This window comes from Chiroxiphia lanceolata, chromosome 6, assembly GCF_009829145.1.
Source record: "Chiroxiphia lanceolata isolate bChiLan1 chromosome 6, bChiLan1.pri, whole genome shotgun sequence".
Taxonomy (NCBI): domain Eukaryota; kingdom Metazoa; phylum Chordata; class Aves; order Passeriformes; family Pipridae; genus Chiroxiphia; species Chiroxiphia lanceolata.
Window position 1 is genome coordinate 50,930,504 of NC_045642.1, and position 18,923 is coordinate 50,949,426.

Here is an 18,923-nt window from a genome sequence, read left to right on the forward strand (position 1 = left end):
TTTGTGACAGGGAAAACAAGGTGGGTGAATCCAGGAAGGCAAATGATTATGCCAGATGGGTTCTAATACTGGTATAATGAAGCTGCAACGTCCTTATACCTATCAGTGTTGCTCATGTTCATTATAGCAATGAAAATTTACCAGAAATCAGCTTTGAAGTTGGCTAGGCTTTTCAGCCTCAGGAAAATGGGAGGGTGTTTATTGTGCTTGCTTTCGTTCTTATTTTGTTGTGACTACATAAATTCCGAATGCTTAGTAACAACATTTAAAAAAAGCTTGGGCTACTTGTATGAATTCTAGTAATAGCGATCTTCAACTTTGAAAAGTTTAGGCTGACTTGATAATTTTTCCTGATGTAAGTGTTTATGATACTTTAACTAGAAACTCTTAAATAACATTATATAGTTATATTTGCACCAATATATTGCTATTTTCAGTATAAGCATCACTTGGCAACTTAACTAGTACAAGAGGGTTATTGTAGTTAGCAGAAGTGAAGCTTTCTCAGTTTATGCATTTGTTCAGTCATTTATATGTTTGAAATTATTGACTTTGTGTGGGTCAGTCAAGACTTCAAAGCGACCATTTTAATGCCAATAAATTGAAAGGCTAGTAATGTTGATTCCTCAGTTTATGAAGTGATACCACTGACTTTAGTTTAGAGGGGGAAAAAAAAAGGCATCTTAGGAAGTTCCTTTTCTGTATAAGTCTTTCCAGTTGATGCTTTCATGCTTTTGGATGATAATCTTTTAGAGTGAGCGTGGAACAACCGTGTGTTACTGCCCAACTTTCAAGATGACCAGATATCCCCACTCCCAACCCACCTTTTTTGGTTGTGTTTTTTTTTGGCTGACCTTTAAATACCTCCTTTAAACTTCATTTTCAGGGATGGTGTTTGCAATTGACAGGCCTAGACAGAACCGATTTCCCATACAACCAGGGATTGTTCTTATTCTTAACTTGAAAGTCCAGAGTTCCCCAAGGTTACAGCAGTGTTGATACCGTGTGTGTATGTGTGCTTATTAGCAGTATGGTACAAAGCTATAAAACCAAATTCTTTATGTACCTGGCACATCACCAGTAAGAGAGCAAACTGGGGTTCTGCTGATGCTGATAGCGGGCATTTGCAGAAGCCTTTTAATGTTTTAAAAAAATACTAAATTTATCCTAGAAACTTATGTGACTTTTTGTTACAATTGTCATGTGTGAAGAGGTAGCAGCTGCATAAGCAAAAAGTCTTTAACTTTCAGTTGTTAAAAAAAGCTGTTTAGAAACAAAAGGACTACTTCCACTGTCATGAAGATACATTTTAGCCAACAGTTGGGTACTGAATATTCCCGTGCGTTATCTGAAATGTAAGATTCTAGGCAAAAATGAAGTTCACTGAGCTGTTCATATGTTTTGGTCGGGTCTGGAGTTTATGCAGAAAGATTACCGACTCAGTGGAGCTGCAGCTACGTTTGTATGAATGATGATGTAGTCTTCTTATGTAACCTGGGCCTTTCTGACTCTCCAAATAGAGAAAAAGCACCATGAATCTGTTTTTTGGTAAGCTACTAAACTTCTGTGTCTGCTGAAATCATTGCAAAACACTTTTGTTCTGTTTTTTTCTGTAACCAGAAGTGGCAAACTGCATTGAGTCATGTATCTGAACATTTAAAAGTGCTATAAGCACTCCAAATTTCAAGTATTTTTAGTATTGGTAACTTCTGTATTAGAGTTTTGGAATCTCATCAGTAATTATTCCTTCCAGTCTTTATTGTAGACAGTCGACCTTATTCTCACTTCTGAAGTAAGACTCTTTGTATTTTCTTTCACTGAACTTTGCTTTAGACATACACAAAGTCATTTTCTTGACTTCTAATTAGTGACTGTCAACTTGCATGCCAAAAGTACAGCACTGTATTTACAATGGTTTGTGCTGGTTGGGAGTGGATAGTGTGTTTCTTAACAGAGAGCTCAGATTTTCATAGGCTGTTAGGAAAGGAATTAAATTGTTGTTAACATTGCAAAACACAGGACTAACTTTGGAAGAATAGTTGCCTTAATATAAAGTGATAGCTTTCTTAATAGAGAAACAATATAAAAATTATACTGAGGATTAATTTGTTAAATGCAGACCAGAAGAACTAGGTGGCAAGGATATATGGTTTTGCAATAGGTTTCAGTCTTCTAAAAAAAGACTGAGTTTATACCTGTTAATATAGAGGTACTGCACAGAACTTGGAACCCCAGTTATTTTGGGCAGAGCAGATTTCACCGCTGAGACAAATTAATCTCTTATGGTGAAACGCTTTGTGGTATCCTAGTTCTTGGTTTTATACTTCTTATTGATTTCTTAAGCTGCTACCTTTTGAGTTTTTTGTCTCCAGAATAGGAAGAAAAATAATTTTGGTTCAAGTGCTGCCTGTACAGTTCAGTAGCACTTTGTTTTCTTTAAACTTGAGAAACTTCTCTTGAAATTGGCATTCGTGAGAATGTTGTGGATGGGTTTGTGTTTAGACATGCTGCCTTCACTCTTCTCTGCAAACAGAAGAGTCAGGGAGCTCAGGAGAGAGTCCAAGGTTAGCAGAATGTGTATGAATGATCTTCCTTTTGCCATAGGTGAGTCTGTTTTGTAGATTAGTTGCCTGTTGCTCCAATACCTGTATTCAAATCAGTTTTGTGTGTCTTGAACATCTCATACTGACGGTTGAAAACTTAATTCATGGTCTAAATGTTCCAGTAGCCTCCTGCTAGATATTAAAACTTTAATTTGGGAGGGACAGCTGGATTGCCTTAACCACTTAAAGCATATATTCTCCAGTACCTGATTTGTACAGACTTCACTAAGGTTTCCTGCCTAGATTTTTGAAACTCTGCGTAGAGTGATGTTGTTAGCATTAAAGTAGAAATTTCAGTCTGAAATTGCCACTCAGTTGTTGTTGGAGGAAACTTTAAAAGAAGCAAACAAACCCCTTCAACAGACTTTATCTGAAATTGGGCACAGTGGAGCTTGAGCCCTGTGAATTTAGTTACAGCTGATTAACCAGATGGTGTGATGACCAGTATTGCTTTGGGAATCTGACTTTGGTGTCTTACATCAGTACATAAGAAGGGATAAATTTTACTGAGGTAATCAGTAGAGGCAAATAAAGAAGCGAGGATAGTCATTGAGATTCCTTAAGTTGTGTATTTTGTTTTAGTATCTGAACAAGTTTGAAAATTCAGTGGGATTTAAACTGTTAAAATTTGTTCAGTATTATGCCATGTGTTTTTAAGATTTCTGTTGTTTGTGTTGTCTTTTATTTTTGGGAAGTATCCCAAATTTCAGGAACGTGACGTTTAGGCAGCGTGGTGGTGATTGCAACTGTATTTTGTTTGTGATAAGAAATGTAAGATCTTAACTCAAATAACACGATAAAAATGTTACCATTAGAACTGGGGTAGAATACTGGGAGTGAAGAGGGACAAGGGCTTAGAAAGACAGGGATTTTCATGTGGGGTAAGAGTTGGGTTAAATACAAAGCATTCTTGACAAAGAAGTTCATGACAGGATTGTAGTTTCTTCTGAGAATGGAGCAGGGTTCCAGTGTTGTAGAAGAAAGCAGTAGTACAGAACTTAGAATTTGTATCCAACTCTTAGCTATATATAGGACAGTGTTACCTAGATATACCTGTATTTGCTCTGTGTTCTGTTTCCGTGTGTGTTCAGGCTATAACCTGATCTTTAGAAGATGCATTGTAAACTCTCCCTCTACCTTAGAAAAACGTGCACTCACTTCCATTTAAAGGAATTTAAAGGTGTACGCTCTCGAAACTATAAACCTCTTACAAGCTTTATTTGTGTTTTTTTTCTTCCACTTTTTCACTCTTTTTAAAATGGGTTTTAGCAGTTTAGTATTGCCAGGGTCTGCTCTTTTTAATTTGGTAGTTATTGACAACGATTTAAGAAGGTATGGCCTACCAAAACTTTACACTGTGAAGAAAAAGTTGTTCAGCTGTACTGCTGTCAGCTTAGCACAAACTAGAGCTTTGTGTCTCTTTGTGGTTTTATATGGGGAAAAAGTACAAGTGCATTTCTTAGAGATGAGATTAATTAATATTTGAAGTGAAATACGGGATCATAACACTTTAGAACTAATCCACTGTAGCTGCTGCCCAAGTTACAGATGGTTTAAATTGTCAGTATATGTTCTTCAAAAATCCAGGTTAAACCAGAGCTACAACAATGTGGTTGACTAGAAACAAATAAACCAAAAAGCCCCAAACTGTGTCTTAATTTTCTTTGTGATCTTAAAAGAAAAGATTGGGGATTTTTGTTTTTTTGTTTGGGTTTTCTGTTACTATTATATTTTGTTTTTTAGAAACAGAAACAAGCCCTAAACATGCTTTTTCAGGCTTTCAGTTGTGTGAGACCTTGACGTGTGTGCCAAATCTGCTTGTGCTGTTGTCAAGATTGAGTAGCTGGAATAGGATTTCCAGTTGCTGTTTAATACTTTGTTTTTCATTAATGCTTAACTTCAGTGACTAGCAGATGTGACACACCATCAAGGTATTGACCCCCCAACAAGGCCTTAATATCTCTAATCCTCTTGGACACAAGGTTAGCTCTGATACTTCCCTGTCTTTTCACCTTTCTTGATTTGAATAAATTCAGTAGTTTAAGCTCTTCTCTGGACATGTCACAGGTTAAAACTAGAATGTCCATAAGTCTTACCAAGAGGAAAGATATTGGAATATGAGTGTGATCTTCATGGTTTTAGGAAAAAGTAGAAGACGAGTCTGGAAGTGTTGATCATTAGCATTTTCTGGCTAAAATGTAACATGTAAATACAGCATTAAAGTTAAAATAATAGGCACTTAGAAGTTTATTTCTCAGAGGTAATTTATTTTAAAAAGCAGGTAGCAAATGTTTTACTTGAAGTTTCTTGATTTTTGTGGGAGGTAGGGGCAGGGAGAGGATAAACCTTTACTTTTTTTTTATAGTAACTTTCATGACTTGCTGTCTTTTTAATAAATAAGTGTGGATTACCTAGCAGTTACTTTATTTAATCCTTAATTGACTTTAACAAACTCTTGCCATACTATTTTTTCTGTCATTTTCCAAAGGACCTTTTCTGATATCCTTTGGTGTGCTACAGAAACCTTAGACTAGACTTAACTTCGCAGGTGTAAACAATTGAGCTTGTATTTAAGTGTTTTTGTCTGGAAATAATCTATATTCTCTTCAGTATTAATATGTGTTAAAATGTAAGCCTTGTCAGGCCCCCTGCAGCAGTAAAACCTTCTTGAAGGTAGCTGTTTGGAGAAGAAGCGTTACATACTATCCCAGAGAAAATGTTCTTATTAACTCAAATACAGGTGAAACACTTGTTGACAACAACCTTATTCCATTATTATAAAAGTAAATGTAAGAACTGTAGCTGTTTTTATGTTACAATTCCCAAAGGTGTGTATCTGGTGATTGATTTAATTGGTTGTTTAAAGCTGTTGTTTGGTGAACAAAGTTTGTCTGTGCCCTTGGCCAGCTCTGGTGGTCCTGCAGGAGTTTGAGTCATGGCAGTGTGGTGTTTTGCAAAGGCAGAGCTGCACCTTGCACTCCCAGGGTTCTGTGTACACCAGATCAGGGAAGAGATCTGCTGTTTGGTTGGCTTTTATGTACTGTAATTTTCTAGGCAAGGCAAAAGATTATTTTTAAATTATTAGTTCTTGAATTGGTGAATTATGGCCCTTACAAGCAGGTGGAAGACAGAGGCCATTGTCAGCATTGTGGACTTCAGGAGTCAGCTGCATAGAATCTGGTTTTGAGTGACACTGAGTCTTTTTTGAAATCTAGTAACAGGGTCTACCAGACTGTTTTACCAACCTTTGTAATGAAGTCTAATATCTGTTGGATACAATTTCTTGCTATGAATGTGTAAAAATTGCAGTCAGACCATAAGGAAATTGTTACACAGAGCTAAAATACTGATTGCTTTATATCAGTGCCTTAAAAACCTGTAAAAGTAAACTGAAAAATCTTAAAAGCAAATTTATTTTTTCATATTAGCAGTTGGCAAAAGGGGAGAAATTGTAGTTCAAATGTAACTGCTTGCTTTGTGGTATAAGTAAAAATATTCAAGATACCCAAAGGATGTTTATATACTGAGACCTTTTGTTTTCAGACTGCTTTTTTTAGAGGCAGCTAAGTGGCTGAAGCTACTATTTGTGTTGACATTCCTAAAATTTTTTTAAGAGAAAAAAATGTTTTAGTGGCTTCCTTTGTCCTTAATTTGAATTACTGTTTTATATAATTAATCTGAACAGCTTTTTTAAAAAATGTTTTCATTGATACCTTAAGTCGTAGGGTCTGTATGATTTGTTCAGCTGCTATCAAATTCTTCATTAGGTGATTAAAAGCTCATAGCTGAAGGAAGCAATATCAAATAATGTTCCCAGGCATTGCCTCACTCCCCATGATTACTTTTTTTTTTTTAATGTACACTTTTTAAGCATATTTTTCCTCATGTGTTGTGGTTTTTTTTGCTAATGAGCAAAGAGGCAGATGTGCTAGAACTTGCTTTGTGAGAAACTTGCATTGTGACTGAATGTTTGATTGCAAACAAACTATAGTACTTAGATTCATTTTAGAGTGGATTTAACTTATGGCAATGTTTTGTTGTTTCCCAGAAATTTTAAGTTTAGGTGTTTTTTTTTAAATACTTAGTCTTTATGGAAATGCGTAATGAAATCTCGAGGAGATGATGGTGATAAATTGTCAAAGTAAAAGTGAAGTTGTACTGTAGTTTTTCCACATGTAATACATAGTTAGCCTGATAAAAATATTTCTCATTATGTATGAAAGAAATCTTATATAATACTTGTAAACACAAAGGACTGATTACAGCAATATGCAGAGGAATGTTATGCCTCCCTAGAGTGGGACTTCCACTTACTCTGTCAGTTTGACTTTTTGACATGAAGGGTTCTCTTTGCTTCAGACTTAATGAAAGTTGAAGAAGCCTAAACTGATGATAAAGCTTTTGCCCAAGTAGAATGAAAAAAAAAAATCCAGAAAAAAAAAGTTAATGCATAATGTGAATTAAAAAATAGCCGTTGCCCAGCCCTCCATGAAGCAAGGCTACGTGTAATATTGCCAACATAGGTTGAGCTGACGTGGTTTGTCCAACTGACCAAGTTATGGTAGCCAGCAGAGAAGTCAGCTTAAAACCAATGTATGATGCTGATGGGCTCAAAATATACTAAAGCCTCCTTACTTAGGTGAATGTTTTGAGAGTGTGAAGTCAGCTGATGTAAAAGAAAATGACTCATAGCAAGTTGTAACCCTGCAATCAGTATTAATAGTTGGAGAAAGGTAATTCTGTTGGTGTCCTTAATAGCACAGATTTAACACACATTGATTTAGGATGTGAATGTTAACACTAGGCTTAACTTTTTATTTTCATAGTATCTATCTCTTGTCTGTTACTCTGATGAGAAAAAGTAAAATAATTTTTTTTTGTTTGTTTCTGTCAGTAACTTTATTTAATTGCCTTTATTAGTCCCGTTACAACCCAGGGATCACAAACACAGCAACTACAGAAGCATTATGGCATTACCTCACCTATCAGTTTAGCTGCCCCCAAGGAGTTTGACTGCATGCTTACCCAGAAATTAATTGAAACCCTAAAACCTTATGGCGTATTTGAAGAGGAAGAAGAGCTGCAACGCAGGTGAGTAAACACTTAACAGTGTTTTTTCCCTATCTTGAGGTACGTGTGGTTGACTACTGAACCCCAAGTGTGTTTGGGTTCTTTCAAATGCTTTCTTGAAAGCCTAGTGGAATTGTTAGCTCTTTTTCTCACCTTAAGAGGAATACCTGAAAACACAGAAGAGAATTAAATTGACTGTTAAATTTTAGAGGCTGGCTTGCATGTTTCCCCCATCATTGCTGTTTTGTGGGCCTTATCCTTATTAAGTGTTCTAGAGGTTTTTTTTTTCCTTGCAGTACTGCTTCTCACTGTTCTTTTAGATGTATGTGTTATATGAATCAAAGTTTTATTTTGAAAATGAATAGGATTCATGTATCTAAAATGTGTGTATGCCTTGCATGCTTGCATTTTTTTTGAGCTTAAATCACTTGAATATTTTTAGGGAGGGGGGAATATAATGGGAATGTTCTAAAAGGGACTTTGTTTCTACATATATATAAAAAGATCTGTAATTAGATCGGCAGTGTTATTGTAGTTGACTTACTGTGTAATGATGATCAAGGTCTTAAAATACTACTAGTTTCATCTAAGTTCATGACCTGTGATTCTGCTATTTTATCAATAGGATTCTGATTTTGGGAAAATTAAATAACTTGGTAAAAGAATGGATACGGGAAATCAGTGAAAGCAAGGTATGGATGTATTTTACATGGAATTGCTTGTATTGTGATTCTATGACTGCTCTAGGAAGATAATTCTAAAATATGTTCCTAGTCTAAAAGGGGTGAACCTTAGATTTGGGGTTGAAAACAAATACCATCTTTGTGTAGATTCTTTTGCTACCAGGCAGCATCATCCCTTAAAAGTAGAACCTTGTCAAAGGAAGAAACTGATAGATGTAACTTGACTTTCTGTCAAAATTCATGCATATAGTACTGTATTAATTATATGCTTAAATATTTTGGCTTTGTGAGACAGTACTAGATCTTAAAATGTACTTCTTGCATCTTTATGGTCTGTGGTTGTTTTCTTTAATGTGAATCCTCTAATGTTACTTTTGTAGACTGATAATGCTGTTAGTGTTTTTGCCAGGTTATAGTAACCCCTGCCCCCCCACACATTTTTTTTTAATGATTGTAGGCTTGCAAAGAAGTGTCTTTTTTTTAGGAATAAAAGCCGAAATTTTAAAGCAATTTTGCTCTGAGTATACTTGGGATTTTATTTATTCTGTACCCTTCTGAACAAGATTACAGGCAGGAACAGCCCTGCTATATTAGTCTTGATCCTTGAAAACAAAATAGTGACTTACTTCATGACTGGTGTAAAATTGGAAGTTACTTAAATTAATCAATATACATTGCAAAATACAGTTTTCGATTTATTTTATCTTCCACTGTGTAGCCATTCATGTAGGGTCTCAGATTGTAGCATTGTATCCTGTTATGAAAGGATAACTCTCTTTGCCCACAGTACTGTGGATTCAACAAGTTTTTATAGATGATACAAATCTAGCAACTTTAATAGATGTACCTGAACAATCTGAACATAAAATAAATATCTCTCCCAAACACAAATTTTTATTTAAAGTCTATGTATAGTATGGGTGTCTCTGGAAGTAACTTAATAAACGCTGATATTATACATAGTATTTTTGTGTTGCTCTGAATTGGAATCCATCATCAATTTCTGAGTCAATCTAAAATGCCTGAGTGAAGCAAAATGTGTTTGACCTCTGTAATGTTATAAAGCTATTGCACCTGAAGTGTAGAATCAATAGAACAATTAGGAGGTTTAAGGCAGTAATATGTAATGTAGTTGAAATGGTACAAGTAGTTCCCAAGTGGCAAACGTACCTCAGTCCTTTCTGTAAATACTGAGGTTATTATTTCAGTGGTTAAACAGCGTAAATTTTGTGGAACATTTTTCCTCTTGTTTTAAAATAAATTGTGTGTGTTGTTATAACTTGTTAAATAACCAATCTTATTTCCTCTGTTTAGAATCTTCCACAGTCTGTAATAGAAAACGTTGGAGGAAAAATTTTTACATTTGGATCCTATAGATTAGGGGTTCATACAAAAGGTAACATTTACTTTTATGATAAAAATCCATGTGTTTGAGCTAATGACTGATCTTGCTGTCTTTTGAGGTGGTGTTAGATTTCTTCATTTTTTTGGTCAACCATATGGTCTTCATTATAAATAAATATATTCCTATATTATGTTTTTATCATGGATTGAGAAACAGACAAAAAATTTGGAAATTATTTAAAAATAGAGGAAGTTGTATACTTAAATTCTTATGTTTTGTTCTTTGAAAATTACTACAAATGTTCCACAATTGAAACGAGTGTATGTATGTGTTCAGTATGTTTAATGGCCGTAAACTTTTTTCATTTGACTTAGCATTTCCAAAGAAAAAACATTCCACATGATAAGAAAAGAAATATTCTTGTTTAATTTAAAGAAAAAATAATTGTCTATTGGTGGCATTCCATGCATGTGAAGTGCTGAGTAATTTACTTCTGCTAATTAACAATTTCAGGTGCTGATATTGATGCCCTCTGTGTTGCACCAAGACATGTTGAAAGAAGTGATTTTTTCACATCATTTTATGAAAAACTAAAACAACAAGAAGAAGTGAAAGATCTGAGGGTATGTGAAATGTCTGGTACAGCTCACTCACCTGAGGATTCGGAAAAGTCAATAGTGGTGCATTAAATAAGTAACTATAACTTTAGTATTGAGGCTTGCAGTGGATTTTTACTTCACCTGCAGCAAAACCTATCACCAGAGTTGAAATAGAGATTCTTCCAAATATTCTCTGCTCCCACTTAATAGTGACACTCATTTAAAAATCTGGATGGCAGAACCATTTCCTAGTATGTGTGTTGATATGGCAAAATTTCTGCTTACTGTCTAGCAGCAGGCACGTACCAATGTAAATGTTAGACTGAAAAGGATCAGGACCAAACTTGTGTGTGTTTAATGAAAGTTTTATGCTGCTTTTTTATAATTTTGTGCTCATGTAACCAGTTACACTGGTTGATATTAACTAAACCTTTTATATTGACTGTGCATTTGAAAAGGGAAGTTGTATTTTTAGTGTGTCTCATTATTAGATGCTTGTGCAAGATTTTTAGTGTGTAAAATCGAAGATTTCCTTTGTAGTAGTGGAAGACAGTAGTATACACAGTATTTTGTTTCTGTTATATCTAAATGACAAGCCTTGCTAGGCGAACTGGTGGGAGCTTTAATCGTCTCAGTATTGGCTCAGAGTAAATTTTTGGTGCTGCAATTCTTTTTTTATAGGTGAAGATAGTTGCTGGCAAGTCTTTGTTTTTAGTCCTGCTCTCATAAAATAAACAGAACTGTGTCTGCAACATTCTTCCACTCTATGCATCCTGTAGTTGGTAACTACCAGGGTAGTGCAAACATCTGCTGGTAATACTATATGCAGTGAAACAACTGTTTTGAATGCTTTATTATCTGAACACTTCTAGTAATCTTTAAATCCACATGCTATAATTGAGAGGATTCAGATTTTCAGATTTCCATTCAACTTTGCTGTAAACTCTTAACTGCAGGTAATGTAGTTGATTTGGCAGCAAGGTATGTATGCTGTTCAGTGTAGCCCTGCAGTGATGCAAATAACTTTTAGGTTGGGGAGTCAACACTTTTAAATCATTCAGGCTAGTTCTAAGAAAGTTTGTACATTTCCATCTTTTGGGGAATGGAGACTTTCTTAATGGTTGCTCTAGTGAGTGAGTGTGAGAGACTTGTGAACTTTGGTGTTTTGCTTAGGATTCATCCTGCCAATCAGTAATGGTAACTTAACCTTAAGTAAACATTGTCTCCTCCTCTTGTTAAGAACTGAAACACTATTGGAACAGTGTATACTAGTTCATAGTATTTAGTGGCTAGGCAGCATTCTTTGCTTTTACAAAACCAGTGTACTACAGATCTGCATTTAGTTTGGATGCTCAGTTCAGGAAAATGGTATTCAGATGGCAGAGTAAACGTGAAGTCCTAGAGTTTCATCATGGGTACTGTTTGTAAAAGTACCTTATTATTTACCACGTTTAGAAAAGATACTCAAGCTCTGGAGACTGGCGACTTGCAACTGGTTTAGGTGAATCACAGAATATTCTGAGTTGGGAGGGACCCACAGGGATCATCGAGTCCAACTCTTCAGCAAATGGCCCATACAGGGATCCAACCCACGACCTTGGTGTTGTTAGCACCATGCTCTACCATCTGAGCTAATCTCAAGTCAGACTCCATGGTTACACAGTTGTCTTCTCATTTCTCATAAAATACTGTCTGTAGAAACAGAAATAAGAGGCCTTTTAGGCTAAGAATCCCCATAGCTTGGCCTTGGAATACTTAGAGATATTTGTGAGGAGTAAAAGATGGTTGATCATGTCCTGTATGTAGGGAGAAAGAGGGTTGGACCCTGGGGTAACATCAGCAGAGCTGGTTGGTACAAGTTTGGATTATAATGAACATTTTTACAACTGCAGCACGTAGTAGGTTAGTGCTTACTGCATAAATCCTCAAAAGTGGAGAAAGACATTGATAACAAAAATCAAGCTGAAAACAGAAGTAGCATTTTATTATAATTGTTTAGACCTGGTAGCTATTGTTTGTAAATGTTCTTTATACTTAAAATAAAATACAACTTTTTTTCCCCCAGGCTGTTGAAGAAGCTTTTGTCCCAGTTATTAAACTTTGTTTTGATGGAATAGAGGTAAAGATCATATTTTAATTTGTTTTGGTAGAACGTGGTTAAAACAATGTTTAAGATCTTTATAACTCATTTATTAATATGAGTGCTATTTAAGTGACTCTTAAGTTCATACCCAAGTCCTTGACATCAGTCCTCAGTTGTGTGGAGATTTAAGACTGGAAGAATTTTTTCTTGACGGACTTAAAGCTGCAGAATATCTCCTTGTTCTTTTTTTGGCACTGCTACCCACTTGTACTGACTAGTTTACTGACCTGTAGAGTACCAGTATTGGCATTATTTAGAGGTAACATTGAATAGAAGTTATATTCATAGTGTGGCCTCTATAATGTTTTGACTGCTAATGGTTAACTGTCCAAGCATGAAAGATGTGTTTTAGTGTCTTACATTATAGGAAGTTGTGGTCTATAGTTCTCAAAAATGTACTGCTGAAGGCAAGCTGGGTATCCCCTTTGTCCTGATCTCTTCACATGTCTGTAAACACATGACCAAAACAATGGTTTTGATGCCTGTAAGCCTGACTGATCATCTGTCATGGAGTGCTGAACTTGCTTAACTTGATTTTTTTCCTAAGAAAACAGGAATAATGTTCTGGTAATGGTTCTCAGACTTATATAGTCAATATGTCATCTTTTTTGAGGACAAGACAAAAACACATGGACTATTTATACACTTCATCAGACTTGTAGTTGGATTACATCAACCAGTAACTGGTGGGTGTAAGAGGGATACTTCACAGTGGGGAAAGAATTCCCGTGCTAATCTTCTGGCAAATGACATGGGATAGTATTGTATGCAAGATGGGACAGTTCCTTCTCTCCCACTCTGAGTTAAATTTCTACCTTGCAGTTATAATGGTCATAGTTAGGGGACTGGCAATTTTTGTGTGTTGGGAAGATGAACCTTTGCCCTCATTAATCCAACTTGTCTTTTCAATCAATATTTGTGTTAGTTGACACTTAGGCAAAGAGGTGTATTCTCCCAGTGAAAGCAATGTACAGAGAAATGTGATACTGTGCAGTAACATAGCCTGTGATTCTGCATCTGAGTCAACCATTTTATTACTGTTTATCTACAGTTGGGTATTAGAAACATTTTTCTGGAGAATCTGTTTTCTATTTACATAGCCAATGTATAAATTCTAAATGTCGAAACTTGCTGTAACTGTCCTGGTGAGTTTGGTTTTTTCGTTGTATGCTTGTTTTTTTCCCCCAGTTATTTGCATTCAAGCCAGTGTTGTGTCTCCTACTGAAAACATGAACTTCAAAGTACAAGCCTAAATAGGAAAAAAAAGGGAGTGTTTACTCTAAAAGTAGTATCTTGTTCCAGTATAGTAATTTATGATGGGCTCTGATGGGCTTAGGTTTATGACTGAGACTTAACTCATGTTGCTGACAGTGCATGAGAGTTCTCTGGTCTTGAACGCTATCTTATGGCAAGCACACTCTTTGTATATACAAATGTTGGGCCACAATTTCTGATGATTGTGATGATCAGTTTTGTCAGTCTCAAAAGATTTTAATTTAATTTTCCTTTTGCGAATCCGGACAAAACATGTCAGGAGTTAGAACTAAAGGAGTTTAGTTTTGTGATGATCCTTTCAGTAAAACTTCAGAAGTTTTTTACAATACCAGTTTTTACATATGGATTTTATGTTCTTGCTTAAAATAAACAACAACCTTCTTGATTTTTTTGTTCTTCATGTAGAATACTGATTGCCTCCCCCTCATCCCCCCAGTTACATAGGACAGACTATTAATTTCTTTATTTGAAAAATCCTTTTATTGTTAATGAGCTTTGAATCTTCAGTGCTAGACCTTCTAGAGATCAGAGCAGAACTTGAAGCTGAAGTTAATTTTGAACTTGTTTTACATTGAGAAGTAGTACTTTTGACTTAAGTAGGAACTTCTGCTTGCAATGCAGATTGTTGATAAGACCAGCTATAAAGGACTTCGAAATAAGAAATGCATTGAATACTTTAGATATTACTTTTCTGTGAATCACTTCATAGTTTATAACAGGCAGATGCGAAGTTTTAAGTACCTACAAAAAGGTCTTTAAGGTATCTTCAGCTTCATTTTATCTGAAATAATTTTAATATAACTAAACCAGTTTTGTTCTTGACGCAATAGCACTGGATATTTCATTGTCTTGTGGGTCAAGTGATACCAGTTTATGTTAAAAAGCCTCATCTGGTGAAGTGCCCTTGTTGTCTACCAGACAGGCTGCTGATATGTGCTTTGTATTGTCATCAACTGGCTGATAAAAAGGCAAACTGACTTCTCCACTCTGTGCAGTGTCCTTGTGTATCGGGCAGTATAAAACTCTAGCTCAGCGCTGAATAGTATTTTAGATGTTCTTGGCCTAGGAAAGCTGTTATGGTGTAAAGTATTTTAGAAGTAATAGCAAAGAAGTTGTGCATAATTTCAAAATGTATACACTTGCTCAGCAGCTTGCTGAATTTTCAGACCTTTGTTTTCTGTAGTCAGATATGTAGACTCCTCATAAATACTGGTCCTGTACAGAGGCAGCTAGTTATGTGTGTGCTTTACAGGGCTAGATGGGAAAGGTCTTCTACTTTTTCTGTAATTCAGTGATAATTTTCATAGAATCATAGAACATACTGAATTGCAAGGGACCCACAAGGATCATCGAGTCCAGCTCCTGGCCCTGCACAGAACACCCCAAGAATCCCACCATGTGCCTGAGAATGTTGTCCAAATGCTTCTTGAACTCTGTCAGGCTTGGGGCTGTGGTCATTTCCCTGGGGGCGTCTGTTCCAGTGCCCAACCGTGGTCTGGGTGAAGAACCTTTTCCTGATATCCAGCTTAAATCTCTCATGGCTCAGCTTCATGCCATTTCCTTAGGTCCTGTCACTGGTCTCAAGAGTGAAGAGATCTGTACCTACCCCTCCACTTCCCCTCATGAGGATGTTGAAGTCTGCAGTGAGGTCTCCCCTCAGTCTTCTCTAGAATTCTTCTCTGAAATATTTGAGAATATTTAGGTTAAAACTAGGTTTATGTTTTCATGGCTTACTCTGATGTGGCAGAATTTTATATTCTGGACCTAGAAATGGTGCTTGTCCCCGAAGGATTTTTATTTACATAAAAATAGTCAGTATAGTTTTTGTTTGTCCTGGTTCTATATAAATCTTAATGTGTATTTTATCCTCTTGGAAAAGGAGCCAAAAGATAGATGAAGCATCTGAAAGTGTTTCTTTTAATGTCTGTGAAGGATGTTAGCATGTATTATTTAAAGGGATTCTTTGTACTGGGAAGACTACTGGTTTTATTAGTAAACTTGATGAAAATGACTTATAGAAGTAATTCTACAGAGCAAAGAACAGTTTTCTAATGTCTTATCTCTTTTGGTTTTTTTAAGATCGATATTTTGTTTGCAAGATTAGCACTGCAAACTATTCCTGAAGACTTAGACCTACGAGACGACAGCCTACTTAAAAATTTAGACATTAGATGCATACGAAGTCTTAATGGTATGTATGTATGGTTTTGTGTATCAACTTCTTGTCTAATCTTAAAATAAGTATCCTAAGTTCTTTGATACAGTAGTTATGGACTTGACTGAAAATACAGCAGCTTCATATCTAGAAATAAAATTGTAGACAGTTTTATGTATCTTTTTTGGAGAGAAGGGTTGTTTCTTGTTGACCAGACTGTTTATAATTTTTTAATTTTATTTGGTTATTAAATGGTTCTGGAAATTAATGGGAGTTGCAAGACTTCTGTATGGAGCACTACCTATTTCTGTAAATAACGATGTGTTTAGTTTTTAATTTGTATGTGTTTTATTGTGCATAAACATACATAAAATGTCTTCAGATTGAACATATCAAAATCCTTGTCAGTTTGAATTCAGGTCTTTAGTAGCTTACTAATAATTTGTGTGACCTTAACTTCTCTACAGTACCGTAGCTTAAAAAATGGTAATTTACATACAGGATAGTAGGGGCTTCAGCTTGGATGCAGCTTGGTAGGAAAGAGGAGCATGTGAGATATCACTGATTTCTGTTATGAGCTAAAAACTTGATGATTTGAGATTATCACAGCTGCTTATACTGTTCTGTGAAATTCGTATCTGTGCAGTCTCTAGAATTCATACTTGCCTCTTACTTGCTTTGAAAGGAACCCTTAGTCTTAGATAACACTATTTTCTTACAAACAGTTCGCTGCAACTACTTAGTAACAATGAAAAACTATTCCTGATTAAAAAAAAAAGTCAAACAGTTAATATTGCTGTCTGTAATGTGATCTTAAGTCTGAAAATATCCCATAGTAGTGATACAACTCGTATGCTTAAAACAATTCTTTTTAGCCGGTTCTTATAAATTCAAAGCTTTGACCTATGACTAGCAGGTTTTCTGTAGGTTCATGAAGACTCATACCTTTTTTAATTTGCCCTTGCATTCTATGATAAACTGCATGTATTCACATAGCAGCAGAACTTGTTTGTTTCTTCAACAGCTTGTACAGTTCATTAGTAACAGAAAATCAAGTAGCAGTCCAAAACTAGTTACGCACACATGAATTGTCTACCTGAGTGCTGCTGTAAAAATGAAGAAAAAGTCAAATGAAAATATGTTAAGCTTTCTAATTCAAAACAAAACTGATCAGAATATGAGATGAGTTTCCAGCATCCTGATCTAAAAAGTTTGATAGCTTTGGAGGTGAAGGAGGATAAGCAAGCAAAAACTTTGGAGGCAGCAATTGTAATGGATTCTTTCTTTTGCAGGTTGCCGGGTAACCGATGAAATTCTGCATCTAGTACCAAACATTGACAACTTCAGGTTAACACTGAGAGCTATCAAACTGTGGGCAAAACGTAAGCAGTTTTATTTCAAAATTTGTGAAGTTTTCATTACCTGTTATTGGTTACTGATATCTCTCTTTTTATCTCTTTCCTTCTCAATCCACAGGCCACAACATCTATTCCAATATACTAGGTTTCCTTGGCGGTGTTTCCTGGGCTATGCTAGTAGCAAGAACTTGCCAGCTTTATCCAAATGCAATAGCATCAACTCTTGTACATAAATTTTTCTTGGTATTTTCTAAATGGTATGTTTTTTTTTTTTGTTTTGTTTTAATTTAGATTAAACTAAAATAAAATTGTTTGTAGACACTAAATTTTAGTCCTGTTTTTATGGTACTATTTTTAGCTGTTACCAGGTTAAGGCCATAGTTAGAAGCATTGTTCGTGCCACCAGAAATATGTTCACTTGAGATTTTCAATAAGTCATCCAACATATCTCGTTCTTAAAGTACCCAAACTGAAACCACCCAGTTCCTAATTAAAATTTTCTCATGTATTTTTTATAACTCAACTTTAATCTTCAGATAGAATACTTAATATAGTTCAAAATAATAGCAGACACCTCAAAATTTAAAATCTCTTAACACTTGGGTACTGGGTTAATTGATAAAGGATGTATGCCAGTATCTGGTTTAGGCACATAGCTTAAATGCAGTTTAGCAGGAGCAGTGGCAAAAATGTAGTTTTTAATCTTGTTAGTGTGGAGTGGTGGGTGTTGCAGGATTACATACAGTTTCATACTCTTGAGCCAGTTACTTCAGAAAGATCGTTTGAATAACTCTGATGGGAACATTCTAAATAAATTTAGAATGAATGGGACAAAAGTGAACTTCGCAGATTACAAATGAATACTGTTTTCCTTGAAAGACCATGTCTGGATACCTGTATTCTTCATGAGACACTGTGTTGTGTCCCAAGGTGTTATACTAAGGTGTTGCTTTACTTCAAGTATAGTGTTTTTTCTTCTTAATGTGAAGATATTTGCACACTTGCACTGTCTCATTCATAGGCTTTATAGCCTCCATGAGGTACGTAGTGTTAAGTAATATTTTTCCCACATTAAATAGTAGATGGTAATGGGTTGCAGTCTTTTTAATGTGTTTCTTGTACTTCTGTCCATTTTATACATACATAATGTAGGAGCGTTAATGTACAAATTCCAAGAGATTAACTGACTTGTACTCTTTATAGGAAGATAGCTTTATTCAGGGGGTAAGACAACTTGAAGAACAGAATGGTTATTTTTAGTGTTTCGTTCAACATGGTTTCTTTTTGTCTTGGTTATAAATTTTGTTTTAATACATATGGTTTGTAATGATGCTGTAAACGTGCTGGCTGTTTTTTCTGTAGTTCGCCCATGAAACAGCGAGCTTGAAGGTGGACCCAATGTCAATCTTCACAGAGGAATTTCTCTTTGATTGGTATATTTTAGGAAGAATTTAGAGGAGTTTAACTTAATTACCTAAACCAGTAGTTATAAAAGACAGAAAATTCAATGTTATGCTACCCTGGAGAAGCTAATAGCTGCTGTCTTGTAGTTCAGCAATACAGCTTATTTAAACAACCCCTGTTAGACCAGCCTAGTCTTGAGGAAATGGTGATTTATATTGAGAGCAGAGTTAAGAAGGATCGCATTCAAAAGTATTGTTTGTTGAACATACATGGTTGTATCCAATAGTC

General features: G+C 35.5%; 1 protein-coding gene across 4 annotated transcripts in view; it reads left to right on the forward strand.

Moving 5' to 3' along the window:
* Positions 1-18,923, forward strand: part of PAPOLA (poly(A) polymerase alpha) — a 44,888-nt gene that overhangs the window by 1,469 nt on the left and 24,496 nt on the right. For all 4 annotated transcript variants that reach the window (XM_032690176.1, XM_032690173.1, XM_032690174.1 and 1 more), the window contains exons 2-9: positions 7,524-7,694; positions 8,299-8,365; positions 9,671-9,752; positions 10,215-10,324; positions 12,366-12,419; positions 15,798-15,909; positions 17,166-17,255; positions 17,350-17,488. In XM_032690176.1, the coding sequence (XP_032546067.1) occupies positions 7,524-7,694; positions 8,299-8,365; positions 9,671-9,752; positions 10,215-10,324; positions 12,366-12,419; positions 15,798-15,909; positions 17,166-17,255; positions 17,350-17,488 (825 nt within the window). The remainder of the gene's footprint in view (positions 1-7,523; positions 7,695-8,298; positions 8,366-9,670; positions 9,753-10,214; positions 10,325-12,365; positions 12,420-15,797; positions 15,910-17,165; positions 17,256-17,349; positions 17,489-18,923) is intronic.